The 27,960-nt window shown below is 46.0% G+C and overlaps 1 protein-coding gene across 5 annotated transcripts in view; it reads left to right on the top strand.

Annotated features, from left to right (window-relative positions):
- RGS6 (regulator of G protein signaling 6) overlaps positions 1 to 27,960 on the top strand; it is a 541,519-nt gene that overhangs the window by 474,937 nt on the left and 38,622 nt on the right. For all 5 annotated transcript variants that reach the window (XM_045072844.1, XM_045072849.1, XM_045072851.1 and 2 more), the window contains exons 13-15: positions 13,953 to 14,063; positions 20,083 to 20,208; positions 27,711 to 27,897. In XM_045072844.1, coding sequence (XP_044928779.1) covers positions 13,953 to 14,063; positions 20,083 to 20,208; positions 27,711 to 27,897 — 424 coding nt within the window. The remainder of the gene's footprint in view (positions 1 to 13,952; positions 14,064 to 20,082; positions 20,209 to 27,710; positions 27,898 to 27,960) is intronic.

Genomic DNA, 27,960 nt, shown 5'->3' with positions numbered 1-27,960 from the left:
TGGTCTTGCAGACAGCGGCTTTCTGCAAATGCAGTTCTTCCTCCCTGTCTCTTTCCCATCTGCTGCCCATAGGCTGCCCAGGAAGGCTGGCCCTGCAGCCCACATCTGTTTTTCTGCCCCGGCAATCTCCTATGGCACCGCTATTCTGGCACCTGTGAGGAAGGAAAGGCCATATGGGAAGAGCTTGGTTCTTCTGTGCAGATCTTCTGGGGTCATCTTGGTTTCAACTGCACTGTCCCATTGTCACCATGCGTGGCTAAGGGCCAACATCATGACAACCAAACTCCACTTCCCAGCATACGCTGCCTTTTGCACCTGGAAGCAACAAAAAGTTCTATCTAAGATGCTACCTGATTTTTTTTAAAGATTTTATTTATTTATTTATTTATTTATTTATTTGAGAGAGAAAGAGAGAGCATGATGGGGGGAGGGTCAGAGGCAGAAGCAGATTTCCTGCTGAGCAGGGAGCCCAATGCAGGACTCAATCCTGGGACTCTGGGATCATGACCTCAGCCGAAGGCATTCACCTAACCAACTGAGCCACCCAGGCACCCCCGATTTTTGCTTCAGGTAGTATGGTCCCTGCACACATAAATGAATCTCCCAGATAAACAGTGTTTAACACCTTAAGCCTGTTATCTTAAGTTTTTTTTTTAAATTATTTATTTATTTAACAGACAGAGATCACAAGTAGGCGGAGAGGCAGGCAGAGAGAGAGGGGGAAGCAGGCTACCGCTCAGCAGAGAGCCCGATGTGGGGCTCGATCCCAGGACCCTGGGACCATGACCCGAGCCGAAGGCAGAGGCCTAACCCACTGAGCCACCCAGGCGCCCCTTAAGTATTTTAAATGAAAATATTTTCCTTTACTTTCTTTTTTTTTTTTTTTTTTTTTTTTTTGAGATTGATTTATTTAGTAGAGAGAGAGAGAGAAAGGGGGAGGGGCAGAGAGGAAGGGAGACAGAAGCTCCAAGCAGACTCTGCGCTGAGCACGGAGCCCGACACAGGCCTCCATCTCACCACCCTGAGATCACTACCTGAACCAAACAAACCAAGGGTTGCATGGCCAACTGACTGCACCACCCAGGTGCCCCCAAACGAGAATCTTTCTTAGGCATGGTTTATGCACTTGCCTTCTTAAAGAAAGGAGACTATATTTCAGTTAATTTTCCTGGGTGACTTTTATACTGTGCTTTGCAACTGCCAATGATCAGCGTCTTATGAAGTGCCACAAACTTCTTCCCTTTCCCTAAAGAGCCTCAGACCATTACAACCTTCGAGTCTGTGTTTCTGCTTTTTAGCTGTTTGATTGTTGGTTTGTTTTCTTGTTCCTGGTCAACAGTCTGCAGGCAGACCAGGTGTTTCTGTTAGATATCGCTGAGTAATAAGCGACCTCAAACCCTAGTGGCTTCCAACAGTAGGCATTTGCTACGGTTCGCGTGATTATGTGCCAGCTGGCTCCCAGGGGCACGGGCTGGTATCCATGTGCAGCCACAGACAGCTCTGTGCTCTTGGCTAGGCTCTCTCATGTGCTTGGCTCCAGGTGGTTTAGCGTGACCTCAGCTGGGATGCTGAGCTCTCCCTCACATAGTCTCTCATCCTCCGGCAAGTTTGACCTTGCTCACGTGGGAATAGAATTCCAGGAGAGAGGGTACAAGCAGGCGAAGCCTCTTGAGGTTTGGAACTGACACTCTGGCACTTCTGTTGTCTTTTATCGGTCAACGCATGTCACAAGCCCAGACTAGATTCAAGGGCTGGAGAAATAGACTCATTTTTAAATCAATCTACCATACCAGGAAATCAAACGACCAAGTCCCTTAGCCTTGGTCCTGAAGCAAGAGTAAAGAGTCTTTTCCGAGGGGCGTGCTCTTCTGAATTCAGGCGATGAGCCTTGAGGCCTAGGGTTTGTGTCATTGTAGACTCTGCTCAGAGGCCGTTTCGGTTGTATAGCTCACCTGTGTGAGATCGCCAAACAATGGAGGTCTTACCGTCCTTTGCCAGGGTCCTCATCGGAGCCCCGTTTTTATTCACCCAAGCCCTACAGCACTTAACAAACCAATCTGGGAATGCAAAACAGTATACATTTCAGTTCCAAGGGGTCCAAAAAGCCCCTGCATTTTGCAGGGTATCTGCAGAGATCTCTCCCCACTCACTAGGCACTGAGCCATGCCTCGCCCCTGCAGAAGTCACATCACACTGCCCCGCACAGAGAGATCGAGTTGTCTCATTCCCTATCCGCCTGTGCACTTGGCTGTCCTTACCCTATCCCTGGGAGCCATTTGTGCATCACAGCCGACTGCTGAATTGATTTTTTACATCATCTTGCTTGCCCATCTCGGGATCGCACTGCTCTCTGAAATTGGATGCTGGTTCCTCCTCTGCCTCCCAACCCTCCATGATCCTGAAATGTAATTAACGAAATGAGATAAGACAGCAAGGGCCTGAATACCCTGAGGGTTATTAAAAAACCAGCTAGGGTGATGGAAGTCCATGAACTTAATGTTTAATGAAAGTTTGGGGGAAGGAAGAAATGGGGCCGAAGAGGTCATTACAACGTTGCTTTTATGTGATTCCAGACACCGTGGGATCTTTGTGTCTTCTTTTTCCCAGCCCACCTCAGGTGACAGGGAAGGAAAGCTCAGAGGTAACGTGATAGCCAGGGCCACGGTGTCCAAACCAAAACCTAGAAGGGCTGAGGTACCTGGCCTGGCATGTAGTCTTCCTTCTGAGAGGCTAAATTCACCCTCATGTCCCTTCGCTCATCTCACATGTCTCCATGGAAAGTATTTTCTCTTGGTGACCCACAATTCAGGAGTTCTTTATAAGAGACTATAGTCTCTCTTTTCCTCACCTTTCCCCAACATGAAAAAGCTGGATGAATGAGTGAATGAATGAATGAATGAACGAACGGGAACCAGAAGTTCCTCTTCCCTCTTTGTAGTACTGTAGTCCTTTCCCTCTCTAGCCAGAACCTCCTCATGTCTTGTTTCTCTTTAGTGCATCAGGTCTAGAAAACCACACATACAGTGCAAGGGACTGCAAACACACTCTCCTACTCACCTTTCCCACATAGAGTTCCCAGGTTTCCTCCCCGTTTAGAGGCCCCGATTTCTAATGAGTGCTGTAGCGTATTTGTATTTCATTTCTAAAGTAGAAATGATCGTCACTGTCCCATAATACTTTGCACTCCATGCCTCGCCGTCCCACATCCCACGGCTGTGAACCATTCCTCACTGTCCGTCTCCCCGGACTCTGTGTCTCTATCTTCACCCACACCTGCTCTGTGGACCACACTCCTTATGTGTGCAAAGCTCTAGGGGTCCCTCCAGACACCCCTCAACCCATCGCTTCTTCCTCCAACTCACCTGTTTTACGTTTCTTGTCATATTCTTTACAATTTGTAATAAAACTGTGTCTCAATTTTTTGTTAAGAGAAAGAGGATGAATTCTAAAACTTTTCTCTCAGAATTTTTTAAGTGATTGGCCTAAAAGTTTTCTAAATTCACTTTTATTATTTCTCTCCTCATTAGATTTAACAATCCATATTAATGGATTATATATACATATGTATATATGTATATATATTATATATACATATAATATATATATGTATACATATAATATATATATATATTATATATACATATATACATATGTATATATAATCCATTAATATGGATATATACATAGTACATATGTATATATACATATATAGACCCCCATTATATATATATATATATATATACATACATACAGGGGTTAGTTGGGCCTTGAACAACATGAGTTTGAATGCCACTTATACACAGATTTTTTTCAATAAAATAGTACAGTACTATAAATGTATTTTCTCTTATGATTTTTTTAATCATAATTTCTTAATTTCTTAATCATAATCATGATTTTCTTAATAACATTTTCTTTTCTCTGTCTACTTTATTGTAAGAATACAACACATCATATATACGACATACAAAATATGCATTGTGCATATTATCAGTAAGGCTTTGATCAACAGCAGGCTATTGGCAGTGAAGTTTGGGGCAGTGAAGTTGTATGGATTTCTGACTGCACCGGGATTCAGTGCTCCATCCCCATGTTGTTCATGTTGTTCAAGGGTCAACTATAATATATATAACCTATATATGTCGTATATGAGGCCCCACATATAAAGTGTGTGTGTGTGTGTGTGTGTGTGTGTAATAACCCATGACTACTGGTCAAAGTTGTTAGAAGCCATGACCTTGCTATTAGCTCGGTGTGAGCATCACCCTGCGGTCCAGAAGGCTGTTCATTATTTCATGGCACTAGTAGGTACTGAATAATGTTGACTGAATGACTGACCATGGGCCCTACCCCTGGCAGCCAGGAGATGAGCTTCTACCCCTTTCTACAATGAAATGGAAGGGACTATGGGGATAATTCAGCCGGCTGCAGACTCCCCCAAGAACCAGTTCAAACCCCTGATGCTGGCGGCACATTTGGTGGGTGGTTGCTGTGTCCACACCTTCTACTGATGTGAGAATTTCACCTTTGATAATAACAACGCCATATGCTAATGAGAAGGAGGCAGAGATAAGGAGACAAGGATGTTAAAACTTCTCAATGAGAAATCGTGCTCTTAATGTACCTCCTCTGGATTTCCTGTATTTAGTCTATCTTCTCCATTTCCTCCTATAATAGTCAGCTCAAGTGGCCATAGCAAAATACCAAGACTGGGAGACATAAACAACAAATATTTATTTTTCTCACAGTTCCGAAGGTTGGAAGTCTACAATTGAGGTGCCTGCCAGGCTGGTTTCTGGTGGGACCTCTCTTCCTGGCTTGCAGATGACCTCCTGCTTCTGTGTCATCACATGTCCTTTCCTCTGTACAGAGAGAGAGAGAGAGAGAGAGATCTGGTGTCTCTTCCTCTCTTTATGACCAAAGTCTTATCAAATCTGAGCCCCAACCCATACCTCACTTAACCTTAGTGACCTCCTTAAAGGCCCTATCTTCAAGAACAGTCACATTGCAGGGTTAGAGCTTTAACATATGAAATTTGGGGGGACACAATTCAGTCTGTAACACCTCTCAATTCTGCTTTAGTGCCACCCAAATGGTCTGTGGACATTTTTGTTTGTATGCTGTTATGTGCCTGCTGTCTGCAAAGCTCTTTCCATGCCTCTCTGTTCTCTCTCTGCGTTTTTCCTGTCCTTTCTCAAGTCTTCCTGCAGCCATTGATGTTGACTCTGGACTCCAACAGTGCTTCTGCCTCCCACATTGCCTGCTGGCCCGTTTCATTGTCTTAATGTGTCTCCAGGAGACTCTGATAACTTGTCTGTGCACTGCAAGGAAGTGCATGTTCTGGGGGAGAGGAAGCCTCTCTGGCTACAAAGGGTGACTCCATGAACTTGCCATCACATTCCCATCACCTTCATCCTTCTTTCAATACTATTGCTTTGTTGCCAGGAAATAGAACCCCAGCTTGAACCCAGTTCCAATGAAAGGAGCATGTGCTGGCCATACCCTACAAGGAGGAGTTGCAGAGTTGAGCTTGGGGAAGGCCAGCCACACCCCTAAGTATTGGTATAGCTGGAGCCAGGGGATGCCTGGGTGGCTCCATTGGTTGAGTGAGCGACTCTTGATCTCAGCTTTGGGTCTTGATCTCAGGGTCATGAGTTTGAGCCCCATGCTGGGCTCCACACTTTAAAAGAAAAAAAAAATCTGGAGCCAGGGCCCCAAACACTCCCAAGGCTCCTTCTTCACCTCTTGTCCTGCTCCACTTTCCTTGTTGGCCTCAGCCTCTTTAATCACAGACAGGTGTTAAGAAACAGGACTGCCTCCAACCCCTGAACATTGTAACTGCAGTTTCTATACCTGAAGCTAGAGAAAGAGGGTAGCAACCCTGCTTGGGTCAGTAAGGTATCCATTCCTGGACAGATCTACTGTGGCTGGGAGCAGGGCTTATAAACACTTGGCAGCACCTAAAGTAGCCCTAGGTACATGTTGGGTGCAATTCCCAGGAGATGGTGAAGACTGAGCAGGAACCCCCATTTTCTTGCCTTGTTTACCCATTCTGGAGGGCTTCTCACTTCCCAGGATCCCTAACTGCTTCACTTGGACCCCAAGAGATGCAGCACAAGGGTCAACCCAACCAAGTACACTCACTATATCCCTAGATGACATTTCTGTCTCCATTTGTACCTCTTTTGACACTTAAGAAATGGCATTGCACAGCCCAAATGCAGACACGAAAGCCTTGTACTCTCTGCATGAAGCTTAGGTCTTATCCTAGGCAACCAACCCTTTGTTCCTTGCCTCCGTAACCCACTTTGAAAGTGTTAGCTCGTAAGTAAGACACCTCCGGCCCAGATGAGCGGGGACAAGGCGAGCAGTGCTTGCTTGCACTCCACCCTTCGTGCTGTTACTGGCCAGTCTCATGGAGTTGAGAAGATGAGGGAAGAGGAGATCCTCCTCCATCTCTTTCTGGGGTGGGGCATTCTTTCACCTTCTCTCAGCCCTCTGCCACCTTGACTATGGAGTTAACCTTCTCGGCCCCTCTCTCTAAGAACCAACCCCGCAAAAGCTAGGAGAGGGGTTAAGACAACAGACTCCAGACAGCCAAAGCCACTCACAGGAACCTCCAAGAGAAGGCACTTTGCTGTCTCCTGTGTTTCGCATGCAGTGATGGCAAACAGGACACGGGTGGGCATAGATTCATGAATGCTGAGCTTATTTGCAGAGGTCGTAACCACGACAATGAAATAAAACATGTTGGTGCCATTCCCAAAAAGTCCCTGCAGGCCTGGTGTACACCTTTTGCCTACCACCACACCCTCTGTTAAGTGACTTCATTCTCTACCTTCTGCACAAATGCCTCTCAAATGACACCTGTGGAAGACAGAATAATTGTCCCTCAGCAATGCCCAGGACCTAATCCCCAGAATCTGTAAAATATGGCAAAGGGGAATTACATTTGCAGATGGAATTAAGATTACTAGTCAGTTAGTCTAACATAGGGGTTTACCTGGATTATCCAGGTGGGCCCTGTGTAACCAGGAGAGTTCTTGTTGTAGATAAGGGAGGCAGAAGGGTCAATGTCAGAATGACACAATGTGATCCAGCCTTGGGCAGGCATTGCTGGATTTGAAGAGGGAAGGGAGTCAGGACCCAAGGAATGTGGGACACCACTATCAGGAAGAAAAGGCAATGAAATGGATTCTCCCCTTGAGCCTCCAGAAGGAACTCAGTCCCGCTGATACCTTGATTTTAGTCCCACAGTGTTCATTTCAGACTTTTGACCCTTAGAACTATAAGATAATACATTTGTGTTTTTAAGTCACTAAGTATAGCAGCTGTAAGAGACTAATATACCATCCAATCTCTCTCATCCTCTTAGAATCTCAAGATCTTCCTTTCTAAAATACCTTTAAAAATTTCCAGATCTCAGGGCACCTGGGTGGCTCAGTTGGCTAAGCATCCAACTCTTGATTTCAGCTCAGGTCAAGATCTCAGGGTCATGAGCTCAAGCCCTACACTGGACTCTTCACTCAGCGGGGAGTCTGCTTGTGATTCTCTCTCTCCCCTCCCTCCTGCCCACCCCCCCTCCCTTCCTGTCTTAAAAAAAAAAATCAAGTCTCTTGCTTGATTAGAAGGTCCTGGTATAGCTCAGTCTAATTCAGTGATTAGTCAGTACATCCCACTCCTATCAATAAAATATTACATTCAAAGTGCACCTGTCCATAAAATTTTTACTGTTTCCTTTACAAAGCCTCTAACCAACTTTATTCATGTACCTAAACTCTAACAAAATAGCTGTACCTCTTCCAATACAACAAACTTCCCTGCTGACCAATGCTGCCCATCATTGGCTTTGGGGGACAGATAGTGATCATCCTAATTGGAGCTCTGTTGCTTTGGTATAGCTTGCTGGGCATTTCTGTGGGAAGTTCTTACCCCTCTCTTCACATGTTCTTCCCTGCATATCTAGGATCCCATCTAAACCCTAGTCTAAGAAGGCACGATGTGGGGTGAGGCCATAGGAGCAGCTTCAGTCACACTTAAAGCAGGTTACATAGTCCAATCCTGCACCCTTAACTTCAGTGGTTACAAAATCCTCCTTAGGTTCTCAACTACTTCTCTTGAACCAACATCCCCATTCATCTCACCACCTCTCCTCCACCCTTTGGAGGTATCCCCAGATTTCTCTAAAGGAGACCTGGCTGTAAGCCCATGTTTCATTACAGCTTACATCCTCCTCGCTGCTCTTTGGCCCTCTAAGTTTCAGGTGCCTTGGGCTGGTCAACATGACAGCTATCTTCACTGGCAAGCAACCAGGCCACAAATAGGCAGGGTCCCCCAAGTACCCAAGTACTCAGTATTCTTACCCAGCCTCTCCTGAGCCTCCCCTGCCCCCTCTCATCCCAAGCACTCCTGCTGGGTTCCATCCAGGAACCTAGGTTTGGCATGGCAGGTCAGACCTGCCTTCACTGAGTGCGGGTGTGGCCATGTGGAAGAGCTCATGCAACAACCTGGAGAGGCAGCTGGTACAAACTCCAGCCTGTCTCATGGAAATCTGAGGAGAGGTAAGGACGGCAGGGGAGGAAATTGTGTCTTTCCATCCCTATGTATTACTTGAGGGATATACATTTCTGGTTTTTAAAAAAAAACATAACTTGAAATTAATTAGTTATAAGACAGACACCCGCCTACACACACACACACACACACACACACACACGCACACACATGCGCACACACGCGCACACACACCATTTGTCTTGGTAGACATCTGCTCGGGTAGACATCTTTGATTGGAGATTGGGGCCACCGGAGGCTGAGGTCATTGGAATGGCTAGGGGCAGACATTCTGAGTGACAAAAGTGTCACAGCTAAGGAGAGCCCCATGGACTACACCCACTATCTCAAATTCTGAGAATTCTGTGGATGCCCAAGTACATAATAATCAGGAAAGCCCCAACACCTCATCATGACTCAGACACATCTCACGTGACCCATTGTCCCTGGAAAAGGGTTGAGGTTACCATCTGCTGGTTAGTTTTTTGTGCCGATCTGAGGGAAGGAGTCAGGTGGTCAAGTGCATCCTCTCCAGCTTCATGCCTGGATTCTTTCATGTTCCCTACAATGGGTGGAATAGTGGCCCCCAAAAGGGTATGTGCAAGTCCTAATCCCTGGGACCTATGAATGTGACCTTATCTGGGAAGACTCTCTGTGAATGTGAATTAAGGATGTTGAGATGAAATCATCCTGGATTATTCTGGGGCACCCCAAATCCAATAACAAGTAAGAGAGAGAAGGGAAGAAGACAAGGCCCAGAGGAGAAGTCATGTGAAGACAAAGGCAGAGATTGGAGTTACACATCCACAAGCCAAGGACTTCCTGGAGCCACCAGAAGCTGGAAGAGGCAAGGATGGACAGATTCTTCCCCTCAAGTCCCAGAGGGAGCACAGGCCTCCTGACACCTTGATTTCAGAAATTCTAGCCTCCAGAAGTAAGAGAGAGTAGATTTCTGTCATTTTAAGCCACCAAGTAAGTGGTCATTTGTTAGAGCAGCCCTAGGAAACTATTATGTACCTTAATGTACAATCCATTTCTTTCAAAAAGAATGGAATTCTCCCAAGTGGCAAAGGGATGGCTCCCTATGGAGATGTCACAGCACCCTTCCTGCCACAGTGCTGCCCCAGAGCCTTGAGAGGCCACAGAGTTCTTAGGGATGAAGTTTCATCTGGGCACACTGCCTACCTTATGCTCCTATGAGGATAGCATGCCTCCACTGCACATGGTGGTTGCAATCACATATTTTACGTGTATAGAAGATTTGGAAGATTCTTTTGAAATACCTTTCCATTTTTTTCCTCAAATGGTCCTGAGTGCTCCACAAGGCCATTATGTAACATGGCGAACTTGACAAAGATCACTCAAATGGTTCACCCGAGAATGAGAACCAAGGTTTTCCAGCTTGGACCAATGCTCCTCCTACACCCCTGCTGGGCAACAGACCACACCTGGAAAAGTGAGGAGGCTGTGAGATGATGGGAAAATCTGGAGCCCTGTTTAAAACTGAAAGTATCCCAGGCTCCTCCATTTTGATTGGATGAATAAAATGACCGGAACCCCTCAGAATATCAAATAAGATGTGGTGCTTCTCAGCCTTTGCTGTGCATATGAATCACCTGGGGAATCTGATTTAAATGCAGTTTCTGACTCTGTAGGTCTGGGGTAGGACTTGAGATTCTCCATTTCTTACAAGCTCTCAGGTGATCACTATGCTGCTGGTTTGTGGACCACACTTTCTGATTGGCAGTGAGTTATAGCTGTTGGCTAATTTCTTCACACTTTCTGCAGTAATTGACCATGCTTACCCTCTGCAATTCAGTAGTAAGAACTGTGGTTCTGAATTTATCATTTCAGGAGAGATTGATGACACTCAAGTTGGCAGTGCTTGGAGGAAAGTTTTATGGTGGATCGATAACCATAAAAATATTCATACCTTTTGGCCCAATAATTGCACCTGTGGGTATTAATTCTAAATAAATAACCCAGAAGATGGAAAAACCTATGTGAACAATGGTGTTTTACTACAGTATTATGTATACTAAAAAAAAAAAAATTTTTTTTTAATCTGTGTCTGCTATAAAGGAAATCATATTAATTAAAACAAGTTCACTCAAGACAATATTGTGGACATATGTTTCTCTTCTCTCCCTCCTCAAAAGCAATGTGTCAGTAAAGGAATAAAAATGATACGAGTGACATGGTCCACAAATTAATGGATTAACAAGTTCAACAAATTTTTCCAAGTTTGAGAGTCTATGGAATTAGGGCATAACCATGGGCTCCTGTCTCTATTGTATTATTTTTTTAATAGGGTGGCGAGAACAAGGATGATGTCCTTACAATTCTTACGCCTTTCTGTATTCCTGAAATATTTCAAAATTTAATTAAAAAAAAAAAAAAGGAAAACAAGATGGTTGAGGACAGAGCGAAGAACATTATAGCCTGTGTGTTAAGTGTCAGTATTGTAACAAAGTGAGCCAGATTGCCCAACAAAATTTGGTCTTGGCTTTTGAAGGTACCATGGAGAGCAAGAATAAAACCTGGGGCTAACCCAGAGGAATGGGCAAAGTCTGTCTCTGGATCTTTGGATCCCTAGGTAACTGCCCCACTAGGAAACTATCTCTCCCTAGTTTCTACCATCATAGAAGATGAACAGTTTATTCTCCAGAGAAATTGAGTCAACATCAGTTCAGAATTCAGGCGCCTCACATCATAAATAGCCAGGTGAAAACAGAAAATTAATTGAGGATCAACTTAGTGAACAGTGGGACCCTCCCTCCTGTCTCTGCCTGGCTCTTAGCCCTCCAGGAACTCAATGTATATGCCCACAGGCAAGAGACTAGGAAACTACAAACCATGGGCCAAGTCTTCTCCACCCTACTGTTTTTGCAAATAAAGTTTTATTGGAACCCAATCACACACATTGATTCATGAATTATCTATGACTGAGTTTTGCTGCAATAGAAGAGCTGAGTAGTTGCAACAGATACCATCTGGCCTGTAAAATCTGAAATATTTATGGAGTCTTGCTGACAATGTTTACTTATACTTGCTCTAGAGAAAAATCAATGTCCTCCAGGGAAAGTCCCCACATCCCTCATTGGAGCTCTAGTGAAAAGTCTAGTGAGTTACCCATGATCTGACAATGAACCCTTGTCCACATACACACCATACACACTGAATCTCCAAGCAGGTTTTTGTATCTTACTCTTACACACAAGTGGATGTCCAGAGATTTTCCCGACACTCAAGGGAAACCCCAGTGTGATAGTGTATGATAAAAACAAAGAGCAAATGGGACTTGGAGGGACCAAAAACTATTTTTAAAAACCCAGAAAATAAAAATATAGAATTCATATCCTCAGAAATATTAATATCAGGGCACCTGGGTGGCTTAGTCAGTTGGGGGTCCAACTCTTGATTTCGACTCAGGTCATGATCTCAGGGTTGTGGGATTGAGCCCTACCACGGGCTCTGTGTTCAACAAGGAGTCTGCTTGAAATTCTCTCTCTCCCTCTCCTTCTGCTCCTCCCCCTCCACTCACATTTTCTGTCTCTAAAATAAACAGATATTTTTTTTAAAAAAAGAAGAAATATTAATATCAGATATCAGAAGATATTTCATCCATACATCAAGAACTAGATCTATGATAAACAAGAGTGAACTCTGGAAAGTTAAAGTGATAGCCCAGATTCAAAGCAAATAAATAAATAACAAGATGGAAAGGACTCTCAAGCAAAAAGACAAAAAGATGAAAAACGGTAAGGCAAATTTAAGAAAATTAGATTATCAATCCAGAAGGTCCAATGTTCTCCTAGAAAGAATTGCAGCAAGAGAAGACCAAGGAAATGAATGGAATGAAATTAGTCAAGAAATATTACTTCTGGGAAATTTTTTTTTAATCTTTTGCACCTTATAGCCAGCACAGTAAATAAAAACAACCAGCAAGGGCCGGGGTGAAATCTCAGGGCAGTGCAACAAGAAAAGAAGGCTCTGTTTCCAGCGAAGAAAGACAGTAGCAAAAACAGCTGGATCCAGACTTCTCAGCAGTAGCACTGGACGCCAGAAAGCACAGTAGAGCGCCGCCCTCAGAACCCTGAAGGAAGATGATTTTTAACCTAGGGTTCTGCGCCCAGGACCATCCGCCAAGTATAAAGATAAAACAAAAATATGTTTAGACCCGCAAGGACTTGAAATAGTTAGCCTTTGTGCATCCTTTCTTAGGAAACTACTCGAGGAGGATTTCAACACAACAGGAAGGAAAGCCAGTAAACAGACGTGAAGTCTGGAAAAGCAAGGGCTCCACGAGAAAGTAAAGGACTTCCCAGGACGGTGACTTTGCATCAGGCGTGTAGAGCCAACGGTCCAGACTGGAGAGAAAGGACTCGAGACTTTGAAGAGAAATCCTCTAGGAGGCGGGGGAGACAGAACTAACCACGATCCTGTGATGTGTTTAAGATGTGGAAAAACTATTGCTAGAGATGTTTTACAGATTTGTTAGAACCCTTGAAGAGTCTCAGCGTAGCAAAATACAATTTGTATCTAGTTTAATAATGTGGACAATAATAAATATTGATTTACCAAAGTATTATATGTCTCTTAGGAGGATCGTGGGGGGAGGTGGTGGGGGAGTTGGGGACTCCTGAAGAGAAAGCTAAATCCTCATCTAAAATTGATAATCAAGAACCACTATAACAACCAAATTTAGAAATATACAGCTAACTGCTAAAGGAAACAGAAGGGTAGAAAGTATAAGTCTGTGTAAAGGGATAGGAGAAAAAAATCCCTTTTTTTTTTTGTTTTGCTAAAATTGCTATTTGTGTGTGTGTGTGTGTGTGTGTGTGTGTGTGTGTGTGAAATCATTTAGTACTATTTTATTGTTTTAGAAAGATAATGCAGCTGCTTGAATTATAACTGGAAAAACTAAGTTGTTTTGTGGAATAATGCTTATAATACATTACCTCCTTTTGGTCTATCAGGATTTTAGTCGTTGTAATAAGGAAATCTCCCAGCTGGGAACACTTGCCTGACAGCCTGGAGGGACTCTAGTGTCCTCGTTATGACCCAGATGCCCTGAGAGCCGTGGTCTCTGCGAGAGGTGATACGCAAGCAGGTTTGGACCTGTGTATCAGTCAGGCTAGTGCAGCCAGGGTCCAGGTCCAGAGTAAAGTGGGGAAAAGATAAAAAATGCCTACAGGTACTATGACTGCATAATGCAAAAATGATACATTCGTCATGAAAAGGGAATAAGCACAAGTGGAAACAATTGGATTCATCAGAAGTGGGAATAAAGGTGATTCCCTTTAACTTAGAATTCTATAAAGACCATTAGAATGTTTGTGTAAAAAAGAAAACATTTTTACAGGAATTCAGCAGCATTCTTTGCTTTCTTCCTGCAGCTTAATTGCTTACACAGAACAGTATGTGGAATATGATCCTTTGATCACGCCGGCCGAGCCATCCAATCCCTGGATCAGTGATGATATCACTTTATGGGACATAGAGATGAGGTAAAAAAAAAAAAAAAAAAAAAAAAGTTTTAATGTTTGAGAAGGAAAGAGATGTGGGGAAAAAATCACATGATAGTGAGATTACATTATTTCCTACCTCAGTTTGACTGTTTTTATCACTAGAACAGAAACCCCTCTAGTTACCTCCTAAGTAAGTTCTGCTCACATAGGGTTCTACCTCTCTGTAGCTTTGGTGTGTACATGGATCCCCAGTGCCTTCCTCTGACCTCTCTCTGACCATTGGATATCGTGAGAACAGGGATAGTCTTAAATTTTTTTTTCTAATATTTTATTTATTTTGAGAAGAGAGAGAGAGAGTGGACGGTGGGCAGAGGCAGAGAGAGAGAATCAGATTTCCTGCTGAGCACAGAGCTCGACAGATGCAGGGCTCGATCCCATGACCCTGAGGTCAGAACCCCAGCTGGAACCAAGAGTTGGGCTCTCAACTGACAGCCACCCAGGCACCCCCCACACATCCTAGCTCTGATTGCTGGAGGGACAAAAAAAAAATCTGTTGACCAATTTGCTTGTATATAGCATCAGCAGCAACAATAAGAGTGTTTGCAATAGGTAAACAGAGTTCTCATCACTGAACAGATGGGAAAACTGAGGTACAGAGGAGTTAATGAGCTTGCTCGAGGTCCCTCAGCGAGTAGGTAGCAGAGTTAGGGTCGGAACCCCGACAACAGGTTCCAGAGCTGTGGTTTTCATCACTCCGCTCTTGGGGAGTGACTAAAAGTAGCTCTTCGCCTGTGAGGGAAGGTAGGAGCCAGGAGCCAAAGCCCAGAGGGTCTGGGACCAGACTCACAGTCACCAAGGGAAGTGCACAGACACACCTGGTGTGGTGTGCCTCGGCACCCTCTGCCCCTCGGCTAGAAGCCTTTTTATTTCATTTTTCATTTCTCTGTATCTCCCTCATTCCCCTTCACTCTTGCTCTTTTTCTGGTTTCTTTTCTGGAAATGAAAAAAAAAAAAACTTGTAAAAAATAATAAAAGTCTGGGGCATCTACATGGCTCAGTTAACCATCTGCCTTTGGCTCAGGTCATGATCCCAGGACCCTGGGGTTAAGCCCCACATTGGGCTCCCTGCTCGTTGGGGAGCCTGCTTCTCCCTCTCCTTCTGCCTCTCCCCTACTCGTTTCTTTGCGTGCTTTCTCTCTCTCCTTCAAATAAATAAATTGAGTCTTAAAAACAATTAAAAATCTTTTAAGAAAGTAATGAAAGTCTTTTATTATTTTTATATTTTGCTTATTATAATAAAAGTTCAAACTATTCAGATGTGCATAATAGAGAAAAGTTTCTCTCCTTCCCATCTAATCTCACTTTCCAGAAAGAATCTTTGCTTACAGTCTAATGTCATGGTTCCCAAACGGAGCCAGTGCACCCTGGGCCCCTGCAGGGAATTCACAGGGTCACCCTGGCATATTCTGTATCCTCGAGGGAAGCATGGCGATGGCTGCCGTGCATCTGATACAGTGTAAAGTACTAGCTTGAAGTACTTCACCATTTTCAACATTTCACATTATATTCCTTTTTTGCAAATCTGGGTTTTCAGCGCAGTTGCTGATAAAAGGCAAGTATTGTACAAAAGTCAAAATGGAACAGAAAACGAGCGTGTTGGGGTCGAGCCTGATTCCAAAGTTTGAGAAGAGGTACAGTGCTCAGCAGGGACACGTTGTGGTTATTTAAGAATGAAGTAAACATTGTTTTTTCTTTCCATTTATATATACTTTATAGCTACTAAGTTTTAGGACATAAATACATATTAAGTCCTTTGGACCTATTGAAAAAAACAAAGCTATTACGTGGGTTTTTTTGCCCAGGGGTCCCATGAAAAAGTAACTGAGACTCTAAGGGTGCCATGAACTCAGGAAGTTTGGGAAACTTTGATTCAGAGTCTCTCCTTTTAGATTCTCATGTATATGCAGTATCATATTCTTTTGCATAAAGGGATTCATTATATATACATTGTCCTGTAATTTTTTAATTAATTTATCATGGGAATCTCTCTCTGTAAACACATATAAACACATAGGATAGGATAAACTTCCAAGAGTGGAATTGCTAAGACTGACATGTTTATTTTTATTTTAGCTCATATGACTAGATTCTCTTAAGCGAAATAATATCATTTTATTTCCTGCCCACAGTTTAAAAGTGTCCATTTCTCCACATTCCTCACCGACTCAAGTATTATCTTCAAGCATTATCAGTCTTTGTCATTTTCACATATGTGATAAGTTAAAATAAAAATCTCATGTTTTTCACTTTGCTAAAAGACTTGAGAATCTTTTCTCATGGTTGATATTCATTTTTCTCTCGTGAACTAGACTGTTTTGTGTTCTTCACCCACTTTTCTAGCGGCATGTTTTGCCTTAGACATTGAGATAAAAAACAGTTATATTTACTTGGATTATGTATTTTATCTTTTTCCTGATATTTCATGGTTTCCAAATCTCATTCTTTTTGTTTCTTTTCCTCTTCCCTGATTTTTGCTTTATTTATCAAGTTTTGTATTAGCTTTCCTTACTCTAGTTTCTATTCTATTTATAAATGTTTTATAAATTTATAAACATTGCTATAAATGTTTTCATTTTTAATTAATGGCATCAACCATACAAATAATAATAAAGTATGTAAAATAAAAAATAGGAATTTCCCTTTGCTTCCTCCAAGTCCCATTCTTCTTGATAGGTATGTTAGCCTGATATATTATTTTTAAAGATTTTATTTATTTATTTGACAGAGCGATCGCAAATAGGCAGAGAGGGAGGCGCGCGGGGAGGGGTAGGGGGAGTGGGTTCCCTGCTGAGCAGAGAGCCTGATGCAGGGCTCGATCCCAGGACACTGAGGTCATGACCTGAGCTGAAGGCAGAGGCTTAACCCTTTTAGCCACCCAGGCACCCCAAGACTGATACATTTTAAACCAACATTTTGGGACTTACGTTTCTCCATCAACGTTAAAAGAAAAATAGTTGGTAGAAGAGTATCTTATTTCTAGGAGTTCTTTTTTTCTTTTTTTTAACTTTATTTTATTTTTTTAGTGTTCCAAGATTCATTGTTTATGCATCACACCCAGTGCTTTCTAATAGTTTAGATGGGCCCTATGTCATCCCTTCTAATCTGATCCAAGAATTTAAATCTTTCCTTAACTCAAGGTATTTTCTCTCACTTGCTCTCTCCCCCCACCCCTTTTTTTAATCAGTAATATTCTTTTTTCTGTTTTATCCTCTCTTTTCAGGAAATCCTTTTGTAGAAACTCTGAGCCTCTGGGATCGAACAGCCATCTCTCTTTATCTTTTCTCTTTTATAATTCCCATCTCTTGGTCTTTTTATTCTATATTCAAGGATAGAATTCCTTGACTTCCTCTTCAGAGCCTTCAGCTTGGTGTTCAGTAATGTCCATTCTGTGATTTTATACTTTATGAGTTTTTCTTTTTCCTACTGAGTTTTGGGAGGGCTGGGTGACAGTCATGCTTTTCACTTCCAGGAATTCTTAATATTTCTTGGACGCCTTCTTCTTAGCAGCCTGCCCTGTTCTTTTGATATTTACCCTCTTAAATTCCTCTGAGGGTGTGATACAGGTTTGGTTTGGTTTGGGTTTCGTACTTCCCCTCTATTTCTGACATAGTGGATTTCATTGGGGGCCATTTATCACATAATCTGTCACTGTGACTAATCACCGTTCAGAGCAGATCCGTCCATCTTCTCATATACCCAGCAATTTGAGGGACTGTTGGTTTTCATAAGTGAAGTTCTTGGCCAACAACTCTGGCCATACATTAGAACCACCTGGAGAGTTTATTAAAAAACAAACAACAGGGGCACCTGGGTGGCTCAGTGGGTTCAAGCCTCTGCCTTCGGCTCAGGTCACGATCCCAGGGTCCTGGGATTGAGCCCTATATAGGGCTCTCTGCTCAGCAGGGAGCCTTCTTCCTCCTCTCTCTCTGACCGCTTCTCTGCCTACTTGTGATCTCCATCTGTCAAATAAATAAATAAAATCTTTAAAAAATAAAATAAAATAAAAAATAAAAAACAAACAACAAGAAAAACAATTCCCAGTCCCCTCCCTAGGATGATTAAATCAGAAGTTCTGGCAGTGAGGGTTTGGTTTGTCAGACAAACAAACGGACAAACTTTCATGATTTAAAATGAAATAAAATTTAAAAATCATCATGTATGGTGTAAGTGAATGTCCATGATAACCAGACTGTGGAAGGAGCCAAGATGTCCTTCAACAGACGAATGGATAAAGAAGATATGGTCCATATATACAATGGAATATTACTCAGCCATCAGAAAGGATGAATACCCAGCTTTTCCATCAACATGGATGGGACAGGAGGAGATTATACTAAGTGAAATAAGTCAAGCAGAGAAAGTCAATTACTATATGGTTTCGCTTACTTGTGGAGCACAAGGAATAACACGGAGGACATTGGGAGAAGGAAGGGAAAAATGAAGGGGGGAATCGGGGGGGGGGGAGAAACTTGAGAGACTATGACTTGGAGAAACAAACTGAGGGTTTCAGAGGGGAGGGGAGTGAAGATAGGTTAGTCCAGTGATGGGTATTAAGGAGGGCATGGATTGCACAGAGCACTGGGTGTTATACCCAAACAATTAATCATGGAACACTACATCAAAAACTAATGATGTACTATATGGTGACTAACATAACATAATAAATAAATAAATATAAGAATAAAAATCAGTTCCTCGGTCACACTAGCCATATTTCAAGTGCTCAAGAGCCACATGGGTCTAGGGGCTTCCAGACAGAAGGAAGAGATACAGAATACTCTGTATTCCATTGGGCCACACTTGGCTGGGCCTATTTGTTTTTCCAAACCTTTGAACACATACGCCCTCTTCCCCCTCCTCACTAAGTGTCATTGTCTAAGACAAACACGAGAATATATCAACTCCATGATTTTGTTCACTTAATGCCTGTTAGAGATAATAAGAACTATGTGTCAGTTTTTTAAAAAGAAGGAAAATAAGTATTGCCAGACCCATGCTCCTCAAAGTTTAGTGAGCATTTAACTCACCCAGGGATCTCAATGGCTGTGAATTCTGATTCCCCATGTCTGAGACCGAGCTTAAGAGTCCACTGCTGGTCCCCAGACCACTCTTTGCATATGGCGGTTATAGAGTGCGGCTTGTGACCTAGACCCAAAGCTACCTGAAGGGTCAGGGGATTAAGTACATGAGTGAACTGCAAACGGAAAGGCAGAGCTGAAGGAACTAGTCTCATCCTCCCAGAGCAAAAGAATAAGACCGACCCCTGCTTTGGTCTGAGGAGGGTCACATGGGTGTGGGACAGCACTATCAGGCTAAGGGCTGCACTCTGGAGCCACATTTGTCTGGACTCGTCTTGACTCAACACTTCCCAGTGTGTCTCTGGGCAGGCGATCACAGCCCTCAGCTTCCCTATCTGTAAAATGAGGCCAATACTAGTACATTGTTTTACAGAGCAGTTGTGAGGACCCAGTGAGTTAGCAGAGATAAGATGCTCAGAACAACACCCAGAACATCAGAGAGGCTGACCAGACGGTTGTTCCATGGACACAACAGTCTGCCTCTACGCAATTGGTAGGGTTCATCCTGGAGGAGCTGATGCGTTTCTGACTGCTCAGATGCCACTTGGATCTAAGCAAGATGAGAAGCTGTAGAGTCGAGAGTTGGGCGGTAGTGGACAGGCAGGGTCCAGCGAAGCCAAGTGAACAGGGTTGTTTCCCTCCCTGTAGACAGCAGCCACTTGGCAGGTCTCCGGGGGAACCCTCGCCTAAATGTGGACCCTTTGAAATGCCTTGTCTAAAGAGACACTTTACCATTGGCTGAGGTTGTGCCGAGTCGGCAACTGGAGTTTGTGCAGGTTTTATCGAATCCATCACTTAGATCTGAGACCTTGCCCTTCGGCATGCGGCAGCAAAATAGATTCGAGTTGGCAGAGGGAATAAGACACAGTGTTTTTTGCTTAGCACTGATCATTTTTTATAACCTTTGTTCTCCCCAAAAGCAAAGAGCCCAGCCAGCAGCGAGTCAAGAGGTGGGGCTTCTCTTTCGACGAAGTATTAAAGGACCAGGTGGGGCAGGACCAGTTCCGGAGATTCCTGGAGTCCGAGTTCAGCTCAGAAAACCTCAGGTAACCTTCTCCAAGGCTGCCTTCGTGTGCAGAGTGTGTATGAGGAGATGTGCACCTTCAGTCTCCCCTTCCGCCTCCCTTTCTCAATAAAACTCACACCCCCGCTAATCTGGCCAAGACAGAAGTGGAGGATGAACTTGATGCCCAGTTCCGGTATCCCCGCATCACCACTTCCCCAGACCAGCATTTTCTGTCCCGTAAGTCCAGATGACAGTTGTTCAAGTTGTTGGGAACATGTCTCCGGTGATAAGCAAATGATCCAGTGGGTCTGATGACAGAGAACCAGGGAGCTGTGGAGTGGGAAGGTAGCTCAGAGACCCTCTCCTTCAAAACGTCTCGGGCAGGGGTCCCCAACACTTGACAAGCTAACTAGAAAAAAGAGGGATCCCTGAGCTCATTTCAGAATTTCAAAAAGCCAGAGTAGATATGGTTCAATGTCTGGAGACATATCCATAAAAGCTAACAAAAACATGCTTTTCCTTTTTGGGGGGGATTCAATCAACACCGTGTCACAGTTGCTCTGGTCACCTGCTGCCAATGAGAACACCCGATCATCGCTCTTGGTCTCCAGCTAATCAAGATGGGGGAAATGCATTGATGTATTAATAATTACTGTTCAGTTGAAGAAAAAACCAAAACCTTCAAAACAGGAGGCCCATTGAGAGAGAGCAAGGAAAAGGAAAGCATTCAGAGGGAGGGGTCTTTGTCAGGAAAGGCTAGGGAACTTGTGGTTTATTCAGGTTTCCATTGTATTCGAATCAACAGAGACCTATGGGTCTGAGCTCCCGAGTGATCCAAGCTAACTGGTGACTTCTCAGATGGAAAGCTCAGGACCTTTTTCTTGGCATCAGGTTCTTTTTTTGCATGCAAAGTTAATTCCCATCATCCAGTGGTGTCTTTCTCAGAAAGGGTGGTTTTATTCCATTTTTTAAAACGTTTTTTAACTTTAAAAAGTCAGAGCATATACTGTGGGCAAAGGACTGTCCGCTCCGATGTTACCGTGCAAAGACCGTGTTGTTTCTTTAGCAGCAGGAACCACATCGGTCCCATTCATCGGTCAGGCGCCGTTTTTCCCACACATATGCTGCATCAAGTTTCGCAGAAGTCGGCTGAGGGATGCAAGAAAGGCAAACTGCATGATCCTTGTCTCCAGTGATCTTGTAGGCGCTTGAGGAAAAAAAACACAAGAAACAATTACATCGTTAAATGACTATCAATGAGTATAAACTTAGGAACTGTTTTGGAAACGTTTAATAAAAGGGGGGGATGAATGTGAGCCGGAGTAGCCAGTCCTAAGCCGGACTTGGAAGAATACACAGGATACCGATAGACAAACTGGAAGGAGGGAGAATGTTCTCAGCGAGAAGACCCTACCAGCCACAGCGTGGCCGCGGGCTCTCCCACATCACACGGCTCCAGCAGGATGTGTGGGTCCCGGTTAACCCTATGCACCCGATGCCTTTCTAGGCAACCTGGAGGCCACGGTACAGCAGATAAGGCTGCACACCTGAGGCCCAGTCGGGACACAGGAGTTCTTTCCTGATGCAGCGGCACTGTCCTGAACACACCTGAGAGCTCTGCTTCAATTCCTAGGCAGGCATTTGTAACCGAAGGCCTGGGCTCTCAGACTCTCCCTCAGGGTGGTGGTCAGACCAGCCTCCTTCCCCAGGCTGCTCTTAGAGGAGGTGGGTGGGGTTTCGGAAGCCACGCCCTCCTGGTCCCAAGTGCTGCATTCCGGGGCCTCTCTGTGCACAGGCTCAGCCCTGGGACCCACACGGAGCCCAAAGACCCCCGTGAGGAGTCTTTCCAAATTCTCCTTTTTATCTCTGTTCCCTGCAGGACCCCCCCCCCCCCCGCAACAAAGAAAGCGGTCTAAGAGAGCCGTCTAGAAGCGACTTCACCTGGTTATTTCTCAGACTATGCGTGGCCTTATGACCCTCCTGCCACCTGCACCGTTACAGAGACAGATCCTGGTCATTTTGAGGGTCATTCTAGCCGGAACATCTGCTGGCTCAGCCCCTCCTCCGCGCCCAGTCTGAGTGCAGCCAGAGCCACACGTGTGCAGCGAAAATGCATTACTTGTAAGGTTAGGAGGGCAGGGAGGAGTCTGTCCCTGGCAGGTGTTGGGCACCTCATCCTGCCATTCCCCGCTCGCCACCCACCCCCCGGCCCCCCATGCCTCCACCAGCTCCTTCCTCCTGTGGCAGGAGGCTACACTCAATCTTGAGTGGAAGAGGCATGGGGGAGAGGCACTCGGGAGTGTGTCAGTGATTCATCTATACCCCCAGCATGAATGCATAAATCCACACTTAGAGAGGGACCCCTCTGATCCATGACGGGAGAGAGGATAAAGAAAATAGAACAGCCAGAGATTAAAAAGTACAGCCCATGAGCTTATAAAATCCTCTCTGGGGACCCAAGTTCCACTTTTATGATATTCAGCATAATTTGATACATTGGGGAAAGTTCGGTTTGAAATCACACAACTACTTAGGACTCTTCGGTCATCCCTAACCAGGTGGTTTCTCTCCTCCCCTTTGCAGTCAGTCCTCCAGCCACAGAGAGTGGCTTAGCAGCCACCGTGACCCAGGGCCCAAGGACTCCCCTGAGCAGGGCGGCCATGGGTGCCCCGCAGATGGGCCTTCAGCAAGCTCCCTGTGAATGGTGCCCCCTGGAGCTGAAGAACGTGGCATAACCCAGGGGTCCTGCTCGTGTTGGCTTTGGGCACGCTGGGAGTTTTCCCTTCTCCCCAGGACGGATCAGCAGCCCAGGCAACTGGCATTCGGGGATGGAAAAAAAAAAAACCAACCAGAACTCAACCTCATCCATTGCAAAGGGCATCTCCATCTTGTCCCCCAGATGCCTTTGCATCACTTGAAGAGCAAAAGGGGTACTTAGATGGTAACATTTTTGCACGGCCCTGGTGAAGTAGCCACATGGTTGAACATGTACCAGAGCTTGAGAGGGCAGCCCAGAGGAGCCCCAAAGAGACGTAGAAGTCACTCTCACAACAGCAAAGCATCACCCTGGATCCTTTAAGGGAAGGTGTCTGTGATAATAAGACATAAGTTCAAGTCCCCCTTCATGGTGAGCTGAGAAGGGAGGGGCCTCATCTTTGGGGGCCCAGCGCCTTGCAGGGCGTGAGAACCCGCGCTCTCTGTGGCACCCCAACCTGAGCCCAGGGCTCCATTCTGATGGCCTGGGGCCCCAAGGTAACCGTTTGCTGGGGGCCTGTACAATGCCCACGGGCTGTCACCCAGAAGGCGAGAATTCTCGCAGGGACGTCGAGTGCATTATCTGACTTCGTCCTCCCTTCCCTGTGCGCTTTCCCAGAATGGTGACAGGAGTCCCTTGTCCACCTTTGTCCCCTCCCCATCACCCCTATGCCCATCTTGCTCCCTCCCTGGCGCGACACCCCCTTCTGCACGGCAGGGCACGAGTTAAAACTCAAAACCCACAGCAAAGAGCGTTGCCCGTACATTTTTTATGAGCTGTAACGTCTCCTGAGAGAACGTGGTTGTTCTTCTAACCTGCAGATTGATTATCCCAGTTCCACACAGTGTCAGCTGAAGGGAGAAGCAATTAAAGAGAGCACGGGGGAGCTGCCGGGTTTGCTTGGAAAGCTCCCGGCTCCGAGAGTTGCCCCGGGTCCTGGGAGGACCTGCGAAGGTTCATGAGGCCCAGCAGGACTCACCACTAACCAAACACATGATTAATCGGAGCAGAGGTGGCTCACGCGCTGCCGTGACAATCTGTGGTAGCTCAGCCACTGCCCCTGGAAGACACAGAACTCAGCGGCCGCGGGGCTGGGGCTGGCGGCTGCGGTAGCCCCCCTGGAGGATTTCCGCCCCACCAGGGACCCCGTCAAGTTGCCTCTGTCCTTCCTGAGTCTCTGCTGACCAGCAGAGGGCACAGAAAGCCTTCCTTCAGCATCGAGTTTGCTTTTTCTTTGGGAATGAACTAAAAGCTAGATTTTTCCAAGCCATGAAAATCCTAGTTTGTGAAAAAAAAAAAAAAAATAGGGAAAATAAGAACTGAGGGGCTGCCCAGAAGCCCTGGCAAGAGAGGGACAGTGGCTGTGTTGCTGTTCCTGCTTCCAGCCAGCCTCCAGGAGAAAATCCCACTCCCTGCCAGCACTGAGGTCCTGGGGACAGAGGGGGCTACCCGGGGCAGTCCGGGGACCACCCACCCCTGGAACCGCCCTCCCACTACGGCTGCTGCTGGGCCCGGGGGCGCCAGAGCCCCCATGGGCTCCCTACCCAGGCCGGAGCCAGGCCTGCATTCCTGAGCCATCGCCGCACACCCCATGCCGGCGCGGACTGCCTCCCCACGCTCTAACGACTCCAGCGGAGCGGGACAGATGGTCTCCCTGATACCAGCGAGTCCTTGTGGGCTGCCAGTCATGACAGCCCTTCTGCTGCAAGCCACAGAGGCTTAGTGCAGGACGGGCGGGTTTGATGCCGCTGCTGGCATCGTCCCCCTACTCTGGCTGGCGTCCTCAGGGAGGAGCGGTACTTGTACCTGCAGGCTTCAAGAAGGCAGAAGCTGCCCCAGCCTCCACGGGCCTCAAGCCCGCCCGGGGTGTGTGGCGGGGAGCTCCGTGGCCCCAGAGAGGGGCGTGTGGCTGGGCCACTGGGGCCCAGGGGCTCCGAGCGCCGCGCTCCTGCCTCAGGCCAGTGGGCTCACAGATGGCAAATGCAGACTGGAGCCTGCTCTGAATTTCAAATTGACACAGAGGTTCACCGAAGCCGGGGACGGTAAACACATACAGGATGTCAGGATGCTGTTGTGACAGCATTTTTGCTGTCACCTGAGAAGGATAAGGCAGGTCATCTGCAAGGCTGACAGAAGGCTGAGAGGGTCCCTGTGAGGGCAGGGAGGAAAGATGGCTGTCTGAGGAATGTCGTCTCCTCCTCGTCTTCGAACAGGCCCGTGGTTTCTTCTTGTACTTTTATTTTGAAAAATTCTTGGTTTGTGGCAAAAGGAACCTTTTAATTTTTATGTACAAGTTTGTTACATGGGATTCTGGAATCTCCGTGGACATCCACTTCAGACCTTCTTTATACCCCGCTGAGGTGAGGGGCATGACTGCGGCTCCCAGACATTCCGCCAAAGGGACTCTGAGGCCTTGGGAACCGCAGGAGTCTGCAGAGCTCAGAAGCTGCTGGGCCTTCCCGGAGCTTGAGAGCTTCTCCTCAGAGCAGCCCGAAACAAGGGACAGAAAGTGACAGAAGGTGACCCCCATATGACATTGATTGAGGGAGCAGGAAATTGCCCAGGAACCATCCCTGTGTGTGAGAAACTGCAGGGTTGGGTAGGCTCGGGAAGGATGCTGGCCCAGAGGAGCTGCTTCCAGCCCCAGGGGACTCACCCCAGAGACAACTCCCTGAGGGAGGGCCCTTCTCATGTCAGCCCCAGCACGTGGCTGCCAAAGACTCACTGACTCCATCTTCGGTGAGTTGCCCACAAGCACTCCTTCCGGTCCTTTGAAAAACCCACAGCAGCTTGCTTCTTCAGAGCTGGGTTTCCTAATTCTCACCTGCCCATCACACCCTGCCTTTCTGACAAAGACATCACCAGATGACCATGTTCATCTTTGTGTCCTGGTCACCTCCTTCATTCCACAGCAGACGTCGAGGGTGGGACGGAGAGGCCTAAGGACCCTGAGACATGGGGTTGGGAGGTGGAAGAACCCCACTCCCCACAGAGAGAACGCCCAGCCACCCAAGGAGGAAGCCCGGTACTGACCATGTGGCCGTCCCCTTTGACCTCCCCACAGCTCTCACCCACGGGAACTGAAAGCATTTCTGTTACACCTGGATGGGAACTTCTGGAGACCCACGTCACATATCCCGCCACCCACTTCATACCCATTTTACAGATGGGGGAAGGAATGCCCAGAAAGGTACAATTCCAAGACAGCAGCATAGTCAAGATGAGGACTGAACTGTGTTTCCTGGTCTTCTGGTCAAGTGAGGTCATTAAATCTCCTTCCTGGACTCTGGCTGATCAGGACCAACAAGGGAGCCATGAGGATTTTCTTTAAAGGGATTATTAGAATCCCAAATGGCAAAGCATGACAAGAGTTGGGATTCCAGAAGCCCCGGCACACACACCTCTCTCCTGGTGGAAATGGAGCTGTATTACCACAGTTGGCCACTGAGTGGCGCCTTTGGGCCATGCACTTGACTCCAAAGACAGTTCTAAGAACAGCAACAGAAAAACATGCTTAACCTTTAAAAAAAAAAAAAAAGAAAGAAAGAAAGAAAGAAAGAAAAGGAAAAGGAAAAAACAAGTACGTCTTACTTTGGGTGCAATTCGATGACAGATTGAACGCACTTTCCACTGTGTTGTGGTCCAGCTTCTCTTGTCCCTGCCCTTTCATTGACTGGCATATGTGTGAATGCTATGGCTGTGGCAACCACATAGCCTGGGGCCTGTCCTCATGTCTCATTGATGGGGACACTGGCCTGTCTTGTTCACAAGGCACAAAGTGTGCTACCCAGATCTGGGTCTTGCTGCAAGCCCTCCCCAGGGCTGCCTCAGGAATCATCCTCACGACCAGGGAACTGTTGTCCAAGCTTAGCCCTGTTTGCTGCTGCCCTCAGCAGAAAAGAGCTCACACCCAGCTCTTCCAACAGCCGCTCCCATGCTGATGCTGAGGAATTCATGAAAAGCACATATGGATGTGAGCTAGAGGTTTTCTCTCCAGTGCTCTCTGGAGAATCTTTTGGCATAGAGGTTGCCCATGAGTGCCTCTCTAGCTTTATTCCTCAGGAGCCCATCTTCAAGCCAACAGCCATTTATTGAGCACCTACTATATGCTAAGCATCATGCTGGACACCGACCTTGCAAATTGACTGCTTTTCCATCAGCAACATGAATAGCTGGGTCCTTCCAGCTCAGATATTCATTATGATTCCAAGCTTCTCTCCGCCTCTGTGATTTCCTTCATTTTGATGCTGCAAACTGATCCCAACCAGATATGACAAACGAATTCATACTCTCTGTGTCAGGGCACCTGTGGAGAGCACTGGCTCTCAACCAAGAGGGGATTTCACCTCCTAGGGGTCATTCAGTAGTACCTAGAAACATTTTTGGTTATCACAACTTGGGGAGGGGTCCCCACTGGCATCTGGTGGGTAGAGGCCAGGCATGCTGTTCAACATCTTACAATGCACAGGGCAGCCTCACAAAAGAGAATCGTTGAGCCCAACATGGAAATAGTGCAGAGCTTGAGAAACCTTGATGTAAAGGAAAGAAACCTCTTGGTAACCAGAAGTACAATGATTTCTTTAATGGGCGCTTCCTTTCAATTCTCCACAATAATGTAGCACCCTGTGAATTTCCAGCAGTCCCTACCATCTTTGCTCTTAGGTAGCGGCAGCAGGGGAGTCTGGAGATGCAGCAGAACGAGTTTTATGGGCTGTGTGTTCTGGGACCACATCCAGCAGAGTCCAGAGGCTGAGAGCCGTGGAAATGACTTTCTTTATGCTTCCCAGGTTCTGGTTGGCTGTCCAAGACCTCAAGAAACAACCCCTCCAGGATGTGGCCAAGAGGGTAGAAGAAATCTGGCAAGAGTTCCTGGCTCCAGGGGCCCCAAGCGCAATCAACCTGGATTCTCACAGCTACGAGATAACCAGTCAAAACGTCAAAGATGGAGGGAGATACACATTCGAAGATGCCCAGGTTTGCTTATCTACTCGATTAGTTCTTATCTACTCAAAAAGTGTTCATTTGTCCACTTCACCA

This window comes from Mustela putorius, unplaced genomic scaffold, assembly GCF_011764305.1.
Source record: "Mustela putorius furo isolate JIRA1106 unplaced genomic scaffold, ASM1176430v1.1 tig00000129_pilon_pilon_pilon, whole genome shotgun sequence".
NCBI lineage: Eukaryota > Metazoa > Chordata > Mammalia > Carnivora > Mustelidae > Mustela > Mustela putorius.
This window is presented reverse-complemented; position numbering and strand designations above follow the sequence as displayed.